This window comes from Strix aluco, chromosome 7 (genome assembly GCF_031877795.1).
Source record: "Strix aluco isolate bStrAlu1 chromosome 7, bStrAlu1.hap1, whole genome shotgun sequence".
Taxonomy (NCBI): domain Eukaryota; kingdom Metazoa; phylum Chordata; class Aves; order Strigiformes; family Strigidae; genus Strix; species Strix aluco.
In genome coordinates, this window is record NC_133937.1 from 22363408 (window position 1) to 22385305 (window position 21898).

Genomic DNA, 21898 nt, shown 5'->3' on the forward strand with positions numbered 1-21898 from the left:
ATTGTTGAAAAAGAAAAAATTACAGAACCACTATAATGATGCTGTACTGACGCAGGACAGTTTCCATTATGAACACATCCATCTGACAGTCACCTCAAAATTGTGCTTACAAAAATTAATTCTAATTGAGGTTAATATACCGGACTGTGCAAATGAACAGTGTTGGTACTAGGGTCAGAAAGCAAAAATAAGAGATGTGCAACATTTAGGAGCACATACCATAAGACTAGTGATCAAGCCACGGAGTTGACAAGGGGTATTTTCAAATGAATTTGTAATTAAATTATATTTATGCAGAACTTACTTTGTGCATTCACTTCTAAGCAATGGCATTGAAATTCTCCCTTTTAACTTCACCAAGTCAAGAACCGTAAGATTTTTGTACTTACAAATAAAAGTAAGTTCAACATGTATTTCCTTACCTCATGTTCCAAAAACAGAGCTTTCAGCTGTCCCTTGGACCAATAATCCATAGCGTATGCTAGCACCTTCATAGAAATCATATTAATTCTGAGAAAGTTGCCAACAAATACCACCTTGTCGATTCTCTGTAAAATTGAAATGCACACCAGCAAAAATTATATTCAGCTACATTATTTGCCTCATTCAACATCTACTTCTGCCTCCACTATAAAATTAAATGGGAAGTTTGGGTTACATTTAAATTCTCCAGACTGAAAAATCATAAAAATAATTGCAGTTACTGACTGCTAAGTAGAGATGTTGCAAGAAGGGAAAAAAAAATAAAAATAGTTTTGTTCCAAAGAAAGTGAGAGGCTGATATGACAGATGGTGAGTATTTGCTTAAAAGCCCAGGACCTTCCCAATATGAACAGGATTATGAGTGTTTCTTGGTTTGTTTTTTTTAATTGTATATGACATGGCTGCACTGAAGACATCTTTTCCCTCTGCTTGTTAAATGAAGCGACTTCCCAGAGATCACTAGGATTATTAAATCCAGATGAAGAACCTCTGAAGGGTATCTAAGAAGGATTACACTAGAGATGGGAAGAAGCATGTTTCATTAGCTGTTATCTGGACTGTGGTTCCATTTTTGAAGAGCAAGTGAAACATGCATTTCATCCCTTTGTTTCGAAGCTCACTTGAACTCAGTTTTCATACAGAAGCTTAAAAGTTTTGAACAATCACCACTACACCATCAGTGAGAAAGCCACACACTATCCTTACTTGTATGCACATCAGTGCACGTAAGCAACAGTTTTGGTGCTTAAACAATGCCCATAACTATCTCACCAAGCTCAGTTTTGCTTGTTATGCACAAAAATTGCACTTGCATTTTGGACTGGTGTACCATATGATGTTCACCATACACTAGAACTGGTCTAGAAAGTTCAGTAGAAGGCCAAATCCTAGAAACATAAATTGCTGAAGATTATGAGCAAAAATCTGCATAGAGGCTAGAATTACCAAGTGTTAACCTCTCTACACAGCTCTATAAAGCCCAACACTTGGTTCTGCAGCAATTACTTTCCTACAGATCACAGTTTTGTCATGTCCAGTACTGTGCATGTGACATACCACAGAGAATATCCTCACTTGAATATTGGAGAGTGCTGATACCCAGATGCAATAATTCATTTATTCAGTCTCTGATGACTGAGTTACATGTCTGATTGTCCTCAAACCAAACACATCAACACAAACTTTATTTAAATAATTCATGTTTCTAGTCATCTATCCCCTTAGACTCTGCAGTCACATCAGCATGCATTCATACTCATTCCTAGCAACTTATACGGCCAAAAATAAGAACTTCTCAAACTTCAAAAGGCTGCTCTTAAACATGGCCAAGAGCACTTTGCGTCCTCTGACAAGGCAGTTTTGTCTCTGAAGTAATTTCTGACAAGGGAGGGACAAATATGTAACTAATAAATTTCCTGTAATGCAATATCATCAAATTGATTAGAATCTATATTTGAATTTAATTTTCACGACTTTTGTTTTGTTGACTATACACACAAAGCTACTGTTAGCAGAAATTCAAGCAAGCAGTACCTAACACTGAGTATAAAAGTTACTGAAAATCTTAAGTCTAAAAGTACTAGTCATATCTCCTAAAATAGAAGAGTGTATATCAACATGCAAATTTCGTATCAATTTTATTTTCCAACATTCCTTGATGAGGTTAAAAATTATGTTAAAGATGTAAAGTTTCCTAGATTTTTGAACTGAACAAAAACCAGCTTTAGCATTTTTCAGGAGTTGGAAAATTAAGAAATGCTACTTTTATCTTTCAAGGGAGTCTTGCCAATTTACTTTTAAAATGTTCACTGCTGAAATATTCAAAGCTGAAAGTTGTAAGTCCTAAACTGATGAAGGGATGGTGATGAAATGCTTACTTAAGCTAACTAAATTACAACACCCTGGAAAAGACATGCACTCTTTCACTCTGTGGGGTATTGCTAAATTGTTCAACTACCCTGCAGTAGAAAGCTATAGTACAGCTTCAATATAGCATATACACAAATTTACCAATATAATTGAATAGGGGAATCTATATTAAAGATGCAATAAAAAAATCTGCACATACTTTTGCAAGAAGCCTTGTTCAGATGCAACTTACATGTTCTGCTAGTAAGAAAAGTATAAACCAGGGAGACTGGTTTCCTTTAAAGCAGTTCTGCTGTGCCTAGGACAGACTGTTTCAAATGATGTGTAGCCAAATAGTTCCAGACTATGGAATTTTTCTACCCCACTGCCAACTTTGTGCAAGCAAACTTTGCTTTGAAGTTCTGTGGACAGAATATTTCATTTATTCCCCAGCCTCATTTTTTCCTGCACATATGCAAGTAATTTTCAACACAATATTAAAGTTGCAATAATTGAAAAAAAAGACCAACAACAAAAAAACCCTTATCAAAACTCACGCTTCAGGGCATAAATTGATTTTGTCAAAGAATCTAAAAGCGAGCTTCACCATAACTCTAATCTAATACACACAAACTCCACAAAAGAATATATCATATTCAATTACTTTTTTAAGTTCTTATTTGGGCATTTCATTCATCAAGCTTGGTGAGTCAGAGCCATATCTCCTACAGGCAATTTAGGTGTCTAGATTATTTAGCGGAATCAACATTACTTTTTTTCCCCCACCAGCAAGGTATTTGGAGAACAGCTTATTTGCAATGATATATCATGTTTGAATTTTTTTTAATAGTATGTAAAGCTACTAAATGAAGTTTTCATTCTCTGAAGCTACAAAATAATTTAGTTCAAGTGTTGGAGCAATTGTATTTTGACATTGTCTGTGAAATGAAGAATACTTCACACATCAATCCACATTCCTCCACAAAATTCTATGGTTCATGACTAGTTTTTAAGTAAGCCCGCCCACAAAACAAAGATATTTAGGAACTTTTTCACAATGACTCAGAAACATTAGTTTCATTAGTAGCCTATTTCCTCCTCTGAATGCATCACATGTGGTTCCCTGCTGCAACTCTCCATGCTTTGATAGCCCTGTACAATGCTGCTTGAACTCCATGCCACAAGGCAACACTGTAAAGAAGCTGAAAGCAAAGAGAACACTGAAAGAGAATCATCCTGACTGAAAGAGTCAAACTGCCGAAAATAGAAGTCTGTAGCCACTTTTCATGAAGGGAGGTTATCAGTGACATTTGATGGGGGCATACACTAAGACTTGCGCTGTTCAACATATTTTAAATGTGCTCTATAGGATATTAGCAACAAACCTAACATTTATTGGCATACAAAGTTATTCAGGAGAGTCAAAATAAAAAATTAACAGCATAGCAACACTGAAGAGACTTACACCTAGTGACTGAGGAACAAAATGGCAGACGAAGTTTAAGTTAAAACAGTGAAATGACACAAATGGAAGGGGGAAGAGACAGAGACACTTTGGTATTCAGACACAATGATATGCTCCAAATTAACCACCATCACTCAAGAAAGACTGTGGAGGGACTGTGGGTTGTTTCTTAAAAGTGAGGTCCATGCTCACAAAAATAAAATATTAAGAACTGTTAGTAAGGGAATCAGAACATAAAATTCATCAATATGCCATCACATAAATTCATTGTGCAACCACACTGTGAATACTGCATGAAGATCTGATCATTTGATCTCAAAATTAGAATTATAAACAATTAAAAACCCAAAATGAAACAGTGGAAAAAGAGACACAGAGTGTCTCTGTAGGAGAGGACACCAAGTGTTAGGACTTTCTGTCTTGGAAAGACCAAGAGGGAGATGTGGTAAAGGTTTATTAAAACTCACCAAAAGCACCAGTGATTAATTATTTGCTAAGACCCAAGAAAGTAATCAGATGGTAGCTTGGTGAGTTTCTTGGTTTTGTTTTGCTGGGGTTTTTTTGGGCTGTGTGGGTGTGTTGTTCATTTTAAAAAAGTAAGAGGCACTTTCTTCTAATCACAGAATGCTGAGGAGCTAAAGACATCTATGTATTAAAAAAAGATTAGATAAATTCACCAACAGCAGATAAAAGAATAGTTATCACATAACAGTAAAAGATGCAATTTACAGTTCAAAACAAGTGCCTAAATGTTTGGGTTTTCAGTTGGTTTGGTTTTGGTTTTTTTTCCAGACTGCTGGAAGCTGGAAAGGTGTATGAATGGAACAATCCATCCACAGTTATCATATCAAAGAAAAGAATGTAACAAGCATCTGATAGTTTGAGGTAGGATAATGAACTATATTTTTCTTCCCTCTGACCCAATATAATGGATCTTATATCTATCAAAATATTTAACACAAAACACAATTCAAACCCGTCATGCTATGGAAACAAGCCAAGCAAAATTCTCTTTAAATAAAATAAAAATCTGTCATGGTATAGTAAGATCTGTTAATAACTACAAGATAATTGAGAGTATTAATGTGGATTACAAAGGTGTTAATATCTATGTATTGCAGCCTGAGAGCAACTGAACAGCTCTAGGCATCAATGGTTCAAGACGATCTTTACAGTTAACTTTTCTCCCCTCTTCCCTACCTTTGAAGCTCAAAGTATGTTACGCTTTGCATCAAAGCATACACATAACACAAATCACAAGAGTTGGGACAGCACATTAAATATATGCATCTTCACCAAGGCCAGTTACACACCTGCTATATCAGCAATTTGCATTTTTGTATTCTGAAAATCTTACTATGCTGTTTCTAAAGGTTTTAAGCTCATAGTAAATATGCTATCTTACCTCATTCAATGCACACATGCGAGCAATAGAACCTATGTTGTTGGTGATGGTGACCAAAGTAGCTCTGGCCAAGTCCTCTTTACTGATGGAATCTCTCTTTTCTTTACTCATCATATGACCAAAGCTGTGTGGGGAAGATTATTCCTTTTAATATGAGTTATTTAGGAGTGCTAAAAGCCCTTAGAAATTCTATCATTTAATAAGCTTTGCTTGGATTTGATATCCATTGATTTGAGACAGATTTGAAATGGGAAAAGGGATCTCATTGGAAAGACAGAAAAATGAGCAAAGACTACTTCTAAAATAACTATAATTTAAATGGAAGCAAACTACATCAAGCATTGCTTATACCTGTTTAAAAAAAAGGCAAGAAGTAGGTGAGAGATAAGAATGAACCACATGATACATTCAGAGTGACATTTCCACATGGACATAGTGCACAGTCCAGGGATTACGCACTCAGTTCAGCATAAACAGTAAGTTTCCCAATGAACTCCTTAAAACCAGCTCAATTAACACATACCTTGAGGCTACAGCAGACCCTTGAAGGCCAAACCGCTCATAGTCTCCTCCATAAATATCTTTCACCAGCTTATCCACATTGGTGCTGTCTCCTTTCGCAGCCATTTCTAGTGCTTCTTCAAACGTCTCACAGCCAGTCAGTAGACAGCACAGGCCCAGGAATGTTCCTCCTCCAAGACTAGAAAAGCACAGTTTCCTCAGCCCAGCAGCTTGAACCAGCTTTTACCACTGCTCTTTAGACTGCTGTTTGCAACATGGTCTACATGGTTACCAACTGTATCTTGCAACTCCTCCCTCAGAGAAGTGAAGACAGACACCCTAAATTGAGTTTCTATTTAACACAAATGTCATCCAGCGTGGTTTTAACTGAACTACGCTTAAGTCCTTAATATTTAAATAGGAGAAATGATGCTAAATAAAGGGGTAGCTGAAAGGTCCAGTCCAACACCACAGATGTCAGTTTGCTATGTGTAGCACTCTAGCAAGTTTTCCTTGTGCAAGAATAATTAGCCAGCAGATCACTTAAGTCAGTGATTAAAGAATAAACAGCGATCAAAGCTAAATATCTATGCAGGGGCAGGCAGCCAAGACAGATCTGGTCCCCCTAGCCAGCGGCAGGAAGCAGTCTGGTTGGTTCCTGTTCAAAGCAAGGCTAGCATCAGCCCCGGATGTCTCAGCCCTCTGAAGAACTCCCGAGCAAGAAGCAGACGCTTTAATATCTTGCACAGGCTCAAGTACAATATTTACTGACTACACAAATTTAGCAGGGTGTATTTGATTGTGCATAACAGGTTGCTAACTCATTTAATTAAAATTCTACTTTGGACTCTTCAGTCTTAACAGACATGAACTTCAACTTACTAACTTCTACGTCCTTCCTCATTCTTTCTTAACCCTTGAGGAAGTTAGCTTATTTGCACTGACTGCAGTCACACCGACCGGAGCCACTGTAAACAAGAGGATCAGTGAGACACCACACTTGCACTTCACAAAAAAGCACAGGTCAGATAGGAACACCATTCAGTCAGTGCTCCTGGATTATTAGGCAAGTTTTTCAGAACACATCTAGTAGCACTGTAATAATATATTCAGTATCTGAACAGCAGGAAGCTCTGCACACCAGCCACAAGACTATTGATTTCCTCATCTATAACAAGTCAGCAACCCACTGCAGTCATGTTTTTCCTTTTGTAGTGAAAAGGATCAGAAGCACATCTACAGATACCAAAAGGGCTATGCTTGAAAACCAACCAGAATTGCAAGAAACTACATATGCAATACCTCTTCCATTCAACTTGTGTTCGCCTGGACCGTATACAGAAAAATGGCTCATGGCTACTATTATGGCAAAGATATGCCCTAGGTAAGGCAACAGAAGACACATATGCAGTCATGTGCAGTATACAGTAGAAACTTTATTAATATGTACCATGCGCTGAAGAACAGAATGCAGCTTTGGAAGGGACTACAGAAAATCCAAAAAGCTTCTTCGGTTGTTGTTTTGGAAGGGGTTTTTTTAGGCTTCTGTTTTGGTGGTTTGTTTGGTTTTGTTTTTAAGATTACAAGACTATTACAAATAAAGTACATCAATGTAGTTTGCATGGAAAAAGTGGGATAGATTTATTGGTATTTTTACTACTAGTCTGGATGGACACATTTGTAACTAAAGTGGTTTCCTGTAAGTAAGCATTGTTGCCACATGTACAGAGTAAACTTAAACATGCCTCAGGCTGGTTTTTGGCCTTGAGAAAAAAATTCTGCATCCATGCCACTGAACTCCGTAATTCCTAAATAGAGCAGTCACATCTAAGTCTCTTACTGAACACAGGCCAGAGACCATTTCAACTCGGCTGTACCCTACAAATAATTTCTAGTCTTTACATGCTGGCACTCCTTAATTTACCAGCATAGTCCAAAGACTAGTGCAATCAAGGGAAAAACCAAGACATCTAGTGAGACTCCTCTGCCAAAATTCAGCAGGTAATTCTATAGTTTTCCTATATCCTGGACACATCCTAACACCTAAGCAAGAGATTTTTGTTTAGCACAAACATTTTTATTTCACTGCTCTGGCTGTTCTGAGGGATCAAATCAGGGGAGAGAAGATCCATTTACTGGCACAACTTTATTTTGGTAATTTACAACAAGAGACAGGAAGTAGGCAAGAACACCAAGGAGAGACTAAGGCAGCTCTAAAGTTGAATGGATCAATGATTTCCCTGATGTAGACCCCCTCTATGAAGGAATTCTAGGATATTTCAAGCATTGCTACTGGTGGACTTTTAAAAGAAATGGGAAGACAAGCACAATTTGGGGCTGCAGGTACCAGTCGCACTGTCTGGTTCTATCTGTTCAGTTACTAAGGAGAAAAAAAAATAGAATTAAAAGAACATGGAATTAAATTTACCTGGATCCTGTGACTCTCTTATAGTTGTCCTTAGAATACACAGCTAGGATGCTGACCCCTGAGCCTATGTTAACCAGCAGCATAGGATATGGATTATCAAGGCAGTAAGGCTTTTTCTGGCACTGTCCAGGATCTGTAGGATTTTCAAAATAATAGCACTCTGGTTGGCCATTGAAACCAACAGAATCAACGTAAAGGAGGCCCTGGATCAAACAGTCCAATTCATCCAATTTATGGAGTTGTAGATCAGCAATCTGGAAAAGAACAACAAGAAATTAATAAACATTTCCTAGTATAATACAACAATGAGAAGGACAAAAGGCTCCACTGAAGCACTTTGATCACTTCAATAGCAACACATTATGCTATTTAAACAGTACAAAGATCTGTCTAAACATGAAGTCCAACATAAAAATAGTTTTCTATCCACCTGACAATGGGTACCTCCCAAACCAATGATGTGCAGTAATGTTACTTAGTTCCTCTGCCTTTAAGATGCTTCCTGCTCGCAGAGCAGGGAGTATTTCCCCCCCTCTCAGTATTCTGAAGCAGTAAATTTCTTTCCCCTCATCCCCATCCCAAGAGGAGCTGCGTTCTGCAGCTTTTGGACAGTATCTGACACATGCCTGCACAGCAGCATTCCTCAGGATGCAAAGTGTTTTAACTCATCAGCTAACTATATTTCCCAGCAATTTAATAAAATATTCAATAGAAGCATTAAGATCAAGAATCTTCAGTTAAAAACAAGATAGTTAAAACCTTATGTTAATATACATTAAATATGCAGTGGATTATGCTTTAAAGATTTCAGGTTTTTTAGTATATGTCACCAGTAATTTGAGAAAACGATTTCTTTAAATTATGATGAGCACTTTAAAATGCCATGTGAAAAATAGGGTATTCCCAATGTTTGGTGAAAAACAATATAAAAAACCCAAACAAAAAATACTGTCAGACCCACGCCCCCTGCAAAATGTTCATAAAAATGTAACTGTTACAGAAGGCAGGAAAAAATTATAAGAGCTTAAAAAGGACATTCCCTCTGAGATCTCACAGGTCACCCATGACTGTACTTAAACAGGCATGTCTACTTGTCATAGCATTCTGTTTACTAGAATTAGAAATCACATCCCTTTCTCGAAATAGGATACAGTGACAATTTGTAGAAAGTCTCCTTTCCAGATGACATTGAGCTTAAGAGTTGTGTTAGGGAGAGGAGAGGGAGAAAAATAGTAAAGTTGACCATCCAAACTCTGAGGTTATTTGCATCCTCACACCTGCAAAGTAGGTCTTATCTAACTCCACCTTCTAGCAGAAAAAGCAACAGAGTATTAGGAACAAAAAGGAGTTATACAACACAGAGCTGGTTCTCAAACATTTGCATATTGAAGGATGTTTTTATAACAGCTAATGGAGAAGATTTACAAGGCTAACTACCTCCTATTTTTAATTCTGGAAGCTATATTAAGTCACTATAAAGAGAAAAGATATTTCTGTGGAACGGGCCTGGTCAATAGGTTACATTCTTTTGAGCTATTTAAATCCCTCCCCTTAAGTTTGTTCTTTACTTGTACATAGCTCTGACTTGCCTTAACTGAAAGCCATTCTACTCTTTGGGTCTGCCCTTTTGTTGGATTTGCTAGTCCTCAAATCCTGGAACCATAGAAAGGAAGTAAGATTAAAAAAATCCCAAACCAGGAGTCTTAAAGACCTCAATATAGATCCAGTTATTCATAGGATAACAGAGACAGGTGGAGATCGTTTCTTCTTGTTTCAGGAATTCCTCCTGGAACTTCTGCAATCCCTTCCTATTTTTTTCTTCATTAACAAAGGGCTACACAAATTACAATTACACAAATGCAGCATAAAAGGACTTGATCCACTTAGCCAGCAAATAAAAAGAATGAACATAAATTGGGAGAGAAGGTTTTCAAAGAAATGTTACAAAAATCTTGAGGCTACTTTGCAAATATCTTGGATGTTAGCACTTTCTTGCTATTAGACTAAGAGCAAAAGCTCCAATCAAGAGATATACAATACAAGACATTAACAGAAATGCTTCATGCACTCTTTCTCACAATGGACACTGTATGGAGTCCACTAAGTCATCACTCATTAGAGGACTTATTTATTCTGTTAAAACCCAACTAACATTGCACATAGCTAGTCAAAATAAGGAAAGATTCTATACTAATTGCGATCTTTCTATGGGTTATGTGCTGTACAGTCTCAATTTCCCCATCTTACTGTATAAGCTAGATACATCATGACCAAACACAATTTAAAACAGATACAGCATGCACAAACATGCTATGAACCAGAAGCCTGCTTTACAAAGACAAGTCATTAACAGATTTATGGCTCCTGCTCTCAAAAGCTCTATTCTCCCATAAGCCAAATACCCAGCTGTTTTTGTCTCATCCATGTTACATTTTTATAAATTGGTAAGCATCGGTAAGAGACCTTGGAAGACACGAGCAAGAAATACAAATCTAAGACTAAAATACTTCTGGCATCTGTGCAAAAACACAGACAAAATCTTTGTTTCTACAAACTCTCCAGTCAGCCCACCAGTTCTGTAAGGACAGAACAAAAGAAAACTAATCAAAGGTTCTTTTTCAAGCACTAATAAGCATAGAAGTTTTATAAGGTCCATCCCTCCATGTATAAGACATACTAGAATTTACTGTGCTTTTTATAGCTCTGTGCTATATTTAACAGCTGATATACTGTAAGCAGAAAAGCCCTATTAGTGCTTTCTTTTGTGTATGATATTCATAACAGACTGAAAAACCATTTTCCTGTGTTGTTGCAGCAGTCTGGTTTTCATTTTTGGAAGGAGCAAGACTGGCATCAGTATTCCACGTTAATCCGCCTCCATTCAGAGAACTGCAGGCTCTGCAGCCACCAGACCTCTGGGGCTCCAAACAGCCCAGTGAGCCACCACTGTTTTTGTTTCTAAACACGAACTAGGGCACAGCTGCAAGAAATGTAGCGACCCAGTCTGGTACAAGAAGACATGATAGAGCCAGGGTCACAATTCCCAGTCCCCTTCCCTGCATATAGAGCTGCCTTTTCTCCATTCGTTTCTTTGCTCACGACTCCAGCAGCAAAACTGCATCACAAAATAGATGTGCCTGTAAACACTGTAACTAATGTATGAGTAAGCAAACATTTTTTTTCTGGTGCCATCACCTGACCTACCACACTCTACTCATCCTCATCCTTCAGCTGTTCAACCCACTTTTCCTTGCAGGAACGTAAATTTATGTGCAAAAATGCAAAACAAAAACAGGAGCTGTGTGAAGAAGGACATTTTAATTAGATGTTTTTCCTACAACTCTTTACGAAATGCATTTGCAGATATTTTCCAGCTCTTTACAGTACCTAATGTGAGGGCAGATATCATAATGGACAACTGATTCTGCTCTGCACTCCTGTAACTGAGAAAGTTACCCACTTCTCTAGAAAAGTTTTATGTCAGAAAGTTGTGCTAGGAGAGGAAGAACTGCAGAATGAAGTAGTATACAGGTCCCTAGAGGGAAAAATTTACAATGGTTACAGGGAAACCATATGTACATTTTTTAAAAGACCAATTTCTCTGCATTATACCCAGATTGTAGAAATGCCTCTTTAGTTTAGGCTGGTTTTTAAATACTGGAGGGAGGGTAGAAAACACTTTGGACTTCAAGGAATTCTTTAGGACCATCAAAAGGAGAGACTCGGGACTTTAACCGTGCTTACAAGTGGGTGCAACACAGCAAGGAAGTAGTGAACACTTCCCCATACCAGTTCACACCATAGCAACAAAACGCCTGAAACCCAGCTGATTTCAAGGATACGCAAAAGGTCTGTTATTACTGTGTACAGATGCTATTCTAAGGAGAATGAAAGCCCACTTCTTGTCATACACTTGCAAGAAGTACTGGAAAATGATGCTGTCTGTTCAAGTTAAGGTTTTTTTTTTGTTTTTTGGTTTTTTTTAATAATATGCACAACATCAAACAATTTTTAGCTGTATTCAAGTACCAGACAGTATAAAAGGAAAATACGTGGTACAAACTTGCTGCTGCTTTAAAGCATGGAAGCACAGAAGTCAAAGACTTGGGTCATGTTTGTTTCTTTTTATGGACGAGTAAGTATTTCCACCTCAGCAAGGAAAATACGAAACAGCCCACTCCTCTAGAAGTGAGCTGAGGGCAGCCATGACATATATTCATCAGGGTTGATGCCTAATGGATCAACACTGGTGTGCAGACATCTTTTCAATGAAGCTCCAGCTCATGAAAGATTTCACCCAGTTTGAATTTTCACACTGTTACCGAGTTCTGGTGAGCGCAGGAATGTCCAAACCTAGATGCAGTTACGGACTTTCAATCAGAAATATGATTTTTTTTTTTTCTGTAAGAAACTGTTAGGAACATAACATCTTGCAAGTTCTTAATTATCAATTACAACAGTCTCATTTACTCTATCACTCTGGCTTTTATATACCTTCTGTGCATTGCTCCAGTTTTTATTTCTTATAATAGCTTACAGCCTAGCTTTTCCTTCCATCTCCCTCCCATTACCTCTCCTCCACTTTCATAAAGACATACTTTGCTTCCTTTATATTTTGATTGTCTTTACCTCAACCCCCAAACCTCCTTTTTGAGCTCAGATGGGATACTCGCTCCAGTTCATTTCACACTCTGAGGCTGAGAAATATCCACTCACATTAAAACAAGACAAAAATCTAACGCAAATAAAGGGTAAACCAAACATTTGCTGAGGCACAAGAGAAGATAGACTACACCAGCTTCGGGCAAAAAAAGGACTACTCTGGGATCCTCTACAGAGGATCTGCCCTCTCGCCCAGATAGCTGTAAGGATCTCTTCCCTCTCGACAGGGAAAAGATGCACATGGCTTCTCCCCATTCCCTCCAAAGAGTCTCCTAGCTTCCTGTGGTGGTGGTAACAGAAGGTATCATGGTTACCTTCACCCATTCTTTGGATGCCACTTTCAATTCCAGCCCAGTCTACACACTACAGCCTGAGCAGCAGTGTCCAGCCTCAAGCAAGTAAGGTGCAACAAGATTTTTGAGTGTCTTACACTAACCTAGGGTTACAGAGTTTACTCATCCTACAACACAGGACAGCAAGTTTATTTAAGATGAATACAACAGCCTACAAGTCATTCACAGGCATTCGGTTCATACCACAAAGTCAAGCCTCAGAATTAGCTAATAACTTGCACAACAAAATCACTCTCCAGCAACCAAGCTTACTCTTAAAGAATTTTCCTTGTAGGTTATGGGGAAGGTCAAGGCCTGAGTTTAAGTGCTGGTAACAGACTTCCTTCCTCCCTGCCCCAAATGTTATTAAGTGATTGGTTTTTGGCCCAGGCCCTGCTTCCACTGAAGCCAGCAGTAAAATTTATATCATGACAAGTTAGGTTCTTTAGCTGTCTGCTCAGGGAAGAAATACAAAGATCCCACCTTTGAGCCACTGCAATTGACAGGAATTTTGCAGTAGAGCAGGTTTTGGACAAAAGTCTGAATAGTGCTTTCTTCCCTCATCCCCCATGTAACCCTTACATTGAGTTGCTTTACAAAGCGGAGCCTAAGAATTTATTCCTCACAACATTAACAGCATATTTTTGTGCAAGTAATGTGCGTGTGCTAGCATGGAGGAATCACAGAGTATAAAGAGATTTATATTACAGGTACACAACACAAGCAAATAAGTTTATGTACTCCTTTTACAGAAGTGATGTTACTTGACCATTTACAGAATATGCAAGGTGACAGTACGTAGTTGGGGAAAGGAGGATTAGCAGAATTAGGTGACAGATTCATCCATGTCAACACCACTTTTACCTGAATGTAAAGTCAGTCAGCCATGAAGACCAGTCATTCAGAAATGGAAAGGGGAAAAAAAAAAAAAACAAACAACCACAGAACAAAAAACAAAAACAAGAAAAAACACCCGAAGCTGGAAACAGTCCTTTTAGTGAATTACTGATGCTCTTCAATGGACATCAAGTACAACCATATGGTTGGTATAATTATTTCTGTGGTCTACTTTAATGAATAGAGTCAGTTTTCCTACTTCTAGGGGAAGCATTCAGATTTTAAGAATGAAGCAAATGATTTTCCAGGCCACTGACTGTTACTGTTGGCAGTCACCAAGCAGTCCATGGAGACTTCTTCAGGTCACCTCCTATTCAACGCTGTGGATCCCATGCGAGGGAGGTCAGATAGCTAAACCTAGCTACCTTTGTAGATTTAATTGCCTTTCTGTGGCACAGAAGACAGGCTTACGGTAAACAGAAGATGCCTCCCAATTTTATTTTATAATGCACAAAAGGAACAGAGATGTCTAGATCAAACCTATTTAACTCATTTAGGGATTCAGAATTAGACACTGGAACAGGCAAGTAACAACAGGGTATTTGTCTATTTTAAGTAGAAAAGCTGCTGTAATCTTAGAAGGATTCCTTCTTTGGGATTTCAGTGCTGTTTTGCAATATGTTGGATCTTTGTCCTAAATCTATGCAATCCTGAAAGTCCCATAAGCATTGAGAAAACCATGAAAGACAAATAACTTAAAAGCATGTACACAGGGAAATAAAGGCCAGAACAAAACCATGTTATTTATATCAGTTTCATGAGTTTCCTAGAATTTAGGCATATTTTTTGATGAAATTAACAATGTTCACAAACATACTTAAAAGCAATGTAGAAAAACTAAAGTAACAGAAACAGGAAAATTTAAGGCCTCCTCCATATAAGGCATTATACAGTACTGAATCCAGCAAGAGCAGGATATTAGACTTGGCACATGTTCTCTGCTACAGGTGCATTAGAGTGATCAAATATTTGAAACAGACTTTTCAATGCTTTGAGAGAGCAATCCTGAAGCTGTTGTCCAATGTCAATTTACAGTCAGCTGAACACACTGAGATAGCCAGCTGTGGTTACAATGGCTAATGAAGTGCAACAATTTAAGTGCCAGTACCCAGGACACTCAGCCCTTCGAGAGAGATTAAGCAAGCAAACCTTCATGTAATGGATAATATTTTGCTTCTGTAATACTCTATGGATATTACAGTTTGAGCCAAGAAACACTTGCTATAACAGAAGCTGTGGAACTGGATAGCTGTAAGAAGAGTTGTCCAAAGCACTCACTCAGGTGTGAGTGCACCTTACTGGTTGCTCTATGCTACAAAACATCCTAGCCAGCTTTTACAGTGTTTTTCTTAAACTACCTGCAAGTGTTGCAGCACACAGAGTGTTAATGAACATTGCTGAGATGTGGGGTTTCATGCCTAAATCCACCAGCAGTTTGCTATGTGACCTCATATTGTTGTGTAATATCTAGCAAAACAGCCCTAACTTCAACCATGGCTTCCAGTGCCACATTGATTATACTGCAGCTGAGATGACAGACTGGTAAATTGCATATTTATGCCAGATAAAGCCAAAACTATGGGAAGAAATGCCTAGCTGTGATAGCCACTGGGTAACTTCCAGTTCAATCCTAAAGCTGTGGGAGTGAGGGACATGAACTTCTTTATTAAGTAAGCAACTCTAGCTGCTATTATATGATGCAGGAGAGATGAATATGGGAAGACTGACCATTCCAAAAGGACAGATTCTTCAGATTTACATCAGCTTCTGGAGCTCCCTGCAGAGGTTATTTTTAAGCTCTAGGGGATCTGGGACCTAGTCACCTTATGAACTGCCTTTCTACACATGATGTACTCCCAGAATTGATATCAAAAGCTAGCTTGCTACTGTCATGCTTCCATACACTATTCCTCCCCCTGCTCCACACTTGGTCTTCCAGACTCTTGACTTAAGTCTGCTTGAAGACTAACACAAGGGGAAAGGAACCTGAATCTGATCTCCAGCCTGTATGGCTTAATTTCTGGTTTTCTAACAGATATCCAGTTTACAAGATGAGTACCTAGTCTCAGACTTCTAGGTTGTCATAACACACCCTCAGCTGATCATGAGGCATCTGATCATCACAGCTGCACTCTAAAAAAACCCATTTACTGAAGACATCCTGCACAGTAATACTTCAGTAGAATATCCAGCAAGCAGAATGCCCTCCCCACCCCCTCCACGTTCTCAGCAATTCCACCAATTAACAAATGTGAATTGATTCTGTTCATCTTAACCAGTTAGGATAGACAAAAAAATGTTTTCTCTGCAAGTTTTAACAGAAGGACTCCCACAATGTCTTCCCATAGTACTTCCCACTGAACCCTTATGAAGTGTTCACATACCATTCTAAAGTCCTCCTCAAACTTGTAAGCTCCACCTCCCGTGGCACAGAGCGTAGTGTGCAAACTGGAGAAGTTCTTTTCACTACCCATCTGTATGAACCTGTGCATGGCACAGCTGGGAAAGCGGATGAAGTGCAGGTTTCCTTTGCGTCCACACATAGTCAAATTTTTCAGTTCAAGATGGACATCACGAATGCCAGTTTTGCCATAGGCTGTATTGGAGGTCAAGTATTTCCTAATGCTTTTCAGGTTTTCTACCTCCTCCTGTTCCTCTTCTGCAGTAATGTCCTTAGGTTCAAAGTAGACCAGTTTAACCAACGTTCCACCGATATCCATTCCAAACCATGGAAATGCTAAGGACAAGGGGATTGGGGAGGAAGAAAGAGAAAGTCACTATAAATATACAAGTTAGACATATCCCTTAAAACATTCGCTGAATGACAATTCAGTGCAGTCACAGTAGCAGCATCCACTCCTGAAAACTGGTGGGCACTTATGTGTCCAATTCACATGTATTAAACATCTCTCTAAGTTAAGACTTCATAAAGCCTCAGTTAAGAAAAAGACTAAAGAAAATCTCAAAATACTCTTCTCTGGAGAAGCAGGTTTTAATAAAGTGAAAATATTTTCTACTGCGTTTCACCCAGTCTGACTCCTGGCACCAATTCTTAAAATAGACTAAGGAGGGGAGGAGGAAGAAACAACCAAACAGGAGAACAAGATTTCTCAAGTCACATTCCCACTGCATAACATCTACAATTGCCTTTCCAAGACCAGTCGGAATTTCCACAGTCACAAGGCTCTGTCTGAGGAGCAGCAATACGTAACTCTCCCATTATGCTGGGAGTCTCCAGACTTCAACCCACCAGAACTAGCAGCTCTGCTGGAACTACACCACCTGCATATATTAGCGGAAAGAGGATGAGCTGTTTTAAGTTCAATATTTACTACTGACAGTCCTCTTCTTTAAGCATAGACTCCCTTTGCTGGTATATGTGTTAGCCTATCACACAACTATACAAGAAATGCCACTATTTGCTTCTCAGCATATATATATATATATATATATATATTTATTTGAAACAGCCAGCCTAGGTTTACCAAAGCCTTTGTTCTGTTAATAGCAAGAGAAAATCGCTATGGAGAACACGCAGACAGAAGATACTAACTGAACCAGGTTGGCCTGCCTGCTCTGCTTATATACATGCATACATTTCAAACAGTAAACCAGGTAACTTTATGAAGCAGTAAGAAGTGAGAATACAAAAATCTATATACAGGTACTGAAGAAGAAGGCCACTAGTAGTTTTTCTTAGAGAAATTAAAAGTACTGAGTATGTGGCTAACATCTAAGATCCATATCTAATATTGCAGTCACATACTCACCTCTGCTTTTGGGGGGAATCAGGCAGACTTGCTAGAAATGTGATTCTACCAACTAGGGCATCCCAACTTAGTGTTGATACAAACTCCAAACCATGGACACCATATGTATTACTGGTATTTCTGCCAGTGAACCTAAATGTAAACAACTTGGGGCAAAGATTTTAATAAGCATAGGAGGTACTGTTCACACTGTTCTTCCTCAGGTAATCAAAGTTCAGTATTAAGTTATTCAATTTCAGGCTGAAAGGAGCTTAGTCATTTACTTCTAACCACAAGGGTCTCAGTGTCATTCTTGTCTGGCTGAATAATTCTAAAGCCTAAATTTCACACTTGTTAATACACACACCACCCACCACCCCCCAATCCTTAAATGACAGATGTTTAAAATGGTTATTTGGCTCCACTGATGTATGCTAAATAATTGAATCGTCAGTTTCTCCCCCCTTTCCCTAAGGCCAAGGAAGGCATAATGCATAAACTCCCACAAAGTACCTTGCCTACAGTTTAGTTTTTCTAAGAGCACCTACTGTTACCTGTTGCAAAGCCTAATTTCTTTTTCCATGTCCTGCAAGCTGCAAGACACAAAGACACTGAAATGAGTCTAATTTGAGGTTTGGGAAGATACATCCTATGCAGATGCATAAAAGCTCCCTGAAATGAGAAGAATTTGAAACAAAGTTTTTTAAAATAGGCTTTATTTTAGAGAGGAAAAATACATTACCATACACTAACCTGTATTTCAGACACTTTTAGAAGTACATGGAAAACATTTAAGCAAAAGTGGTCTGGCCCACACCATACAACACTACAATGCAGTGGAACTCAGGATGCCAATCTCATTAGTGATTTACACAAATCTTTATTTAAGTTACTGAAAACTTTAATTACCTCTCTCACTGGAACAGTAAGTCTCCTCCTTGGATGTACATTAACTGCACAAGCAGGAAGTTTAATTGTAAAAGCAGGATGGTTGGACTGTGCCATACAGAACCAGCCTTTACCTAAGCGTAAGCCAACTTCCAATATTCTACATTAAGGGCATAAAATCTGCTACAATCTACCTGCACCGACAGTTGCTTTAAAACTATAGTGTAGATTTAATCTTTAAGAGAGGCAAGAAGCATTCTATCCTCCTATCAAACACAGGCCGGGCAATAGAAGTGTTAAGTACTAACAGCTGAAAGTTATTCATAAATGGCTGCCAAGACATTCACTTTTGTATCTTAACATTTTGAGGAGTCATAACTAAATGATTAACAAAGAATAGTAAGTACTGTAAAAAACAACCATGAAGTTATTTCTAGTCTGTGTAGTTCTTGGGATAGGTACACATAATGCTCACATTTAAAAAGCAAGCAGAAATGCCAAGAGACTTTTTTTTTTTTAGTTTATTCTCTCTGTGAATCTAAGTTCCTTTCATTTTGTTGTGAGCCAAATGGAGAGCTGCAGAAAGAACTTTGCTCCTAGAACAGCAGCAGTTTTCTTCAGCACAAATAAAGAGCACAACATCAGTTCACAACCACTGATACTTGTTACACAGAACAGCAGCTTAATTTTCTTCGCAGCTGCTAACACCAGCTATCTGTTGGAATCACTCGCAGTAAAGATGACAACTATTCTGACTGGTTGACCAATCAGAACAAAAGCCAAGTCTCAAAGTTCCTTATAAGTCCCACCGAAATTAATATAACTTCCGTACAACTGCAGTGACAGTAGGAAACACTTTTGTATTCCAGTGATTATTTTAAAAATGTATTAATTCTATCTTTTGTTACTACTGATATGTTCCAAAACAAAACACACCGCTGAAGCATCATCAGCTCTTTTCAGTATCTTTACATAACGCACCTTATCTGGTACCTATACACTTCAACTTTCCTGACACCACTGAATGCAGTCCTAACGGGAGCATGCATGCAGACTGCAAGGTGCTCCTGGGTTTTGCTGTCTCCCCAAACACAGACAGTAAGACCATTCAGAGGCCACCAAAATTATTAGGGCCCTCACTGCTACAACCAGGGCAGGTATGAAGAAAGAAAGGTATTTGCATAGACACAGGCTCCACAGACATGAGGGAAAATGGAAGTGGGGAAATTGTGGTGGGTGGTTTTTTTTTTTTTGTTTGGGTTATTTAGTTTTTTGTTTGTTTGTTTTAAACTGGAAGTCCAGCATTTCATTGATAACCTGAATACACATCCAGTTTCTTGAGTTATTAAAAGCCAGGAAAGCAAGGAGAAGAAAGTGAAATCATTCACATCCACATCTTAGGCTGATAACAATTATTCAAAACTGTGTGATTTACTATGAAAAATGAAGACACTGGATATCTTGCAGAAATGCTTTCACAGTGTAAAAAATGCACTTCTTAACTAAAATTGTCTCATAAGACTGTTATGAGCCAATTTCTCTGTTCTCAGCAAAGTCAGTATATCCATTGGATCAATGTAATTATTATTGTGGAGAAAAGAAAACTATTCTACTGTATTGCTACACTGCAGTAAGTCATAAAAAATAACAACAGTATAAAACTTAATTCTAGGTCCTATAGCACTGATACAGAAAGCATCAAGATGAATCTCGCATTCTTAAAAGCCTAGCATAAATCAAAAGACTCTGCTTATCTTCTTAAGAATATTAATTATCTTTATGTTAAACTACACCAACTACTTACTGGTTTGTTTTCCTGAGATAAAAATCTCCATTACTCCAAAATTTATCTGCAGAAGCATGTGACAATGCAAACAGAAGGTATCTACAGCATTGCATAATGAGGTAATCTGATGCACACTGACAGCTGTGCTATCTGGGGGAAAGGTTCACTCATGAGAAATTCCATGATACATTTTACCTAGTTTCTGCACAGACTTTGAAGAATATGAACCTATAAGGCTATTGCTACAAGGCATATTACATTCAGAATCAAACACATTTGATTTTTAAAAATCCTGTGCTTAACATTAAGAGGGGGGTGTGGAGGGTAAATATGAAATCACAACATGGACAAGATCAGGGGAAGCAAGAATGAATACGAACTCCTAGGTCACTAAGTAATATTTCCCCCCATTAAAGAAGATAACCAAGGGCAATCCTTTTCATATGTTTAAACAACCACCACATAAGGTTAGCTGAATCCTTTTACTCCTCAACTCTTAGAAATAGATTGTGCCTGAATCCTGCTGGTTAGAACTTTCTTCTCTCTACCTGGACCCTACATTTATCCATGACCAATTTGCAGCAGTTTCTTCTTTTGCCAAAACAGTTTCAGCTTATACATCTCTCTTACAGACCTGTATTTCCTTGAACACAGGTACAGTATCACAGTTTTTTATCAATAATTGGAATGGTGGTATCAGTACTCTGATATCTTAGTAATAAATATCTCAAATGAAATATCTTGGGTCCAGGTGCTTTTCTTCCTGGATACACATAGGATGAAATCCTATTACTTCATTTACATGTTTTCATTTGCATTTAATTTGCACTGCTTGATGTTTTGATGATCTAAGAACTTTCTGTTTTAATTGGGACTGGAAGAGGGGAGAGAGCACCAAAAATAAGAACAGAAAAAAAAAAAAATCAAAACAAGAGCCACACATAAGATGGGATAGTATTCTCTCAGCTTCTGAAAGCTGCTTTATATTACAAAAGCAGCTGATAATAGCTTACATGTATTTTTCAATTACTTCTTCCTATTTTAGTTATTATGAGCAATCCAAACATGCTGTAAAATGGAAGCATTTGTTCTCCTTTGAACAAAAATAGAATACATATCTTTAAAAAATTATCCCTGCTTAGTAACGGAAGTTTCTTCAAACCTTACAAAGCTAGAGCTAAATCATACACATCTATCAGGTGAAGCCTTCCAGTTCATTTTCAGCAGCAAGGGTCTACTGAACGTCTAACACCTCACCAGAAAATGAAAAAATCCTAACACCCTCCCCCCCAAACCAAAAAACTTCAAACCCAAAAGTACAGAATTGTTTGTTAAACAGTTGTGACCATTCACACATATGTAGTCATATTAACACAAACTGATTTCTGAAGATAGCGCTGAGAGACTTGGTCATTACCTATCCTGGAGAGATTCACTAAGAAAACCCCTAACAA

General features: G+C 38.1%; 1 protein-coding gene across 4 annotated transcripts in view; it reads right to left on the bottom strand.

Annotated features, from left to right (window-relative positions):
* Nucleotides 1-21898, bottom strand: part of PANK1 (pantothenate kinase 1) — a 38085-nt gene that overhangs the window by 1750 nt on the left and 14437 nt on the right. For all 4 annotated transcript variants that reach the window (XM_074830900.1, XM_074830901.1, XM_074830898.1 and 1 more), the window contains exons 2-6: nt 16406-16758; nt 8131-8384; nt 5725-5901; nt 5202-5325; nt 423-548 (exon numbers count right to left, since the gene is read on the bottom strand). In XM_074830900.1, coding sequence (XP_074687001.1) covers nt 423-548; nt 5202-5325; nt 5725-5901; nt 8131-8384; nt 16406-16741 — 1017 coding nt within the window. In that variant the 5' untranslated portion in view covers nt 16742-16758. The remainder of the gene's footprint in view (nt 1-422; nt 549-5201; nt 5326-5724; nt 5902-8130; nt 8385-16405; nt 16759-21898) is intronic.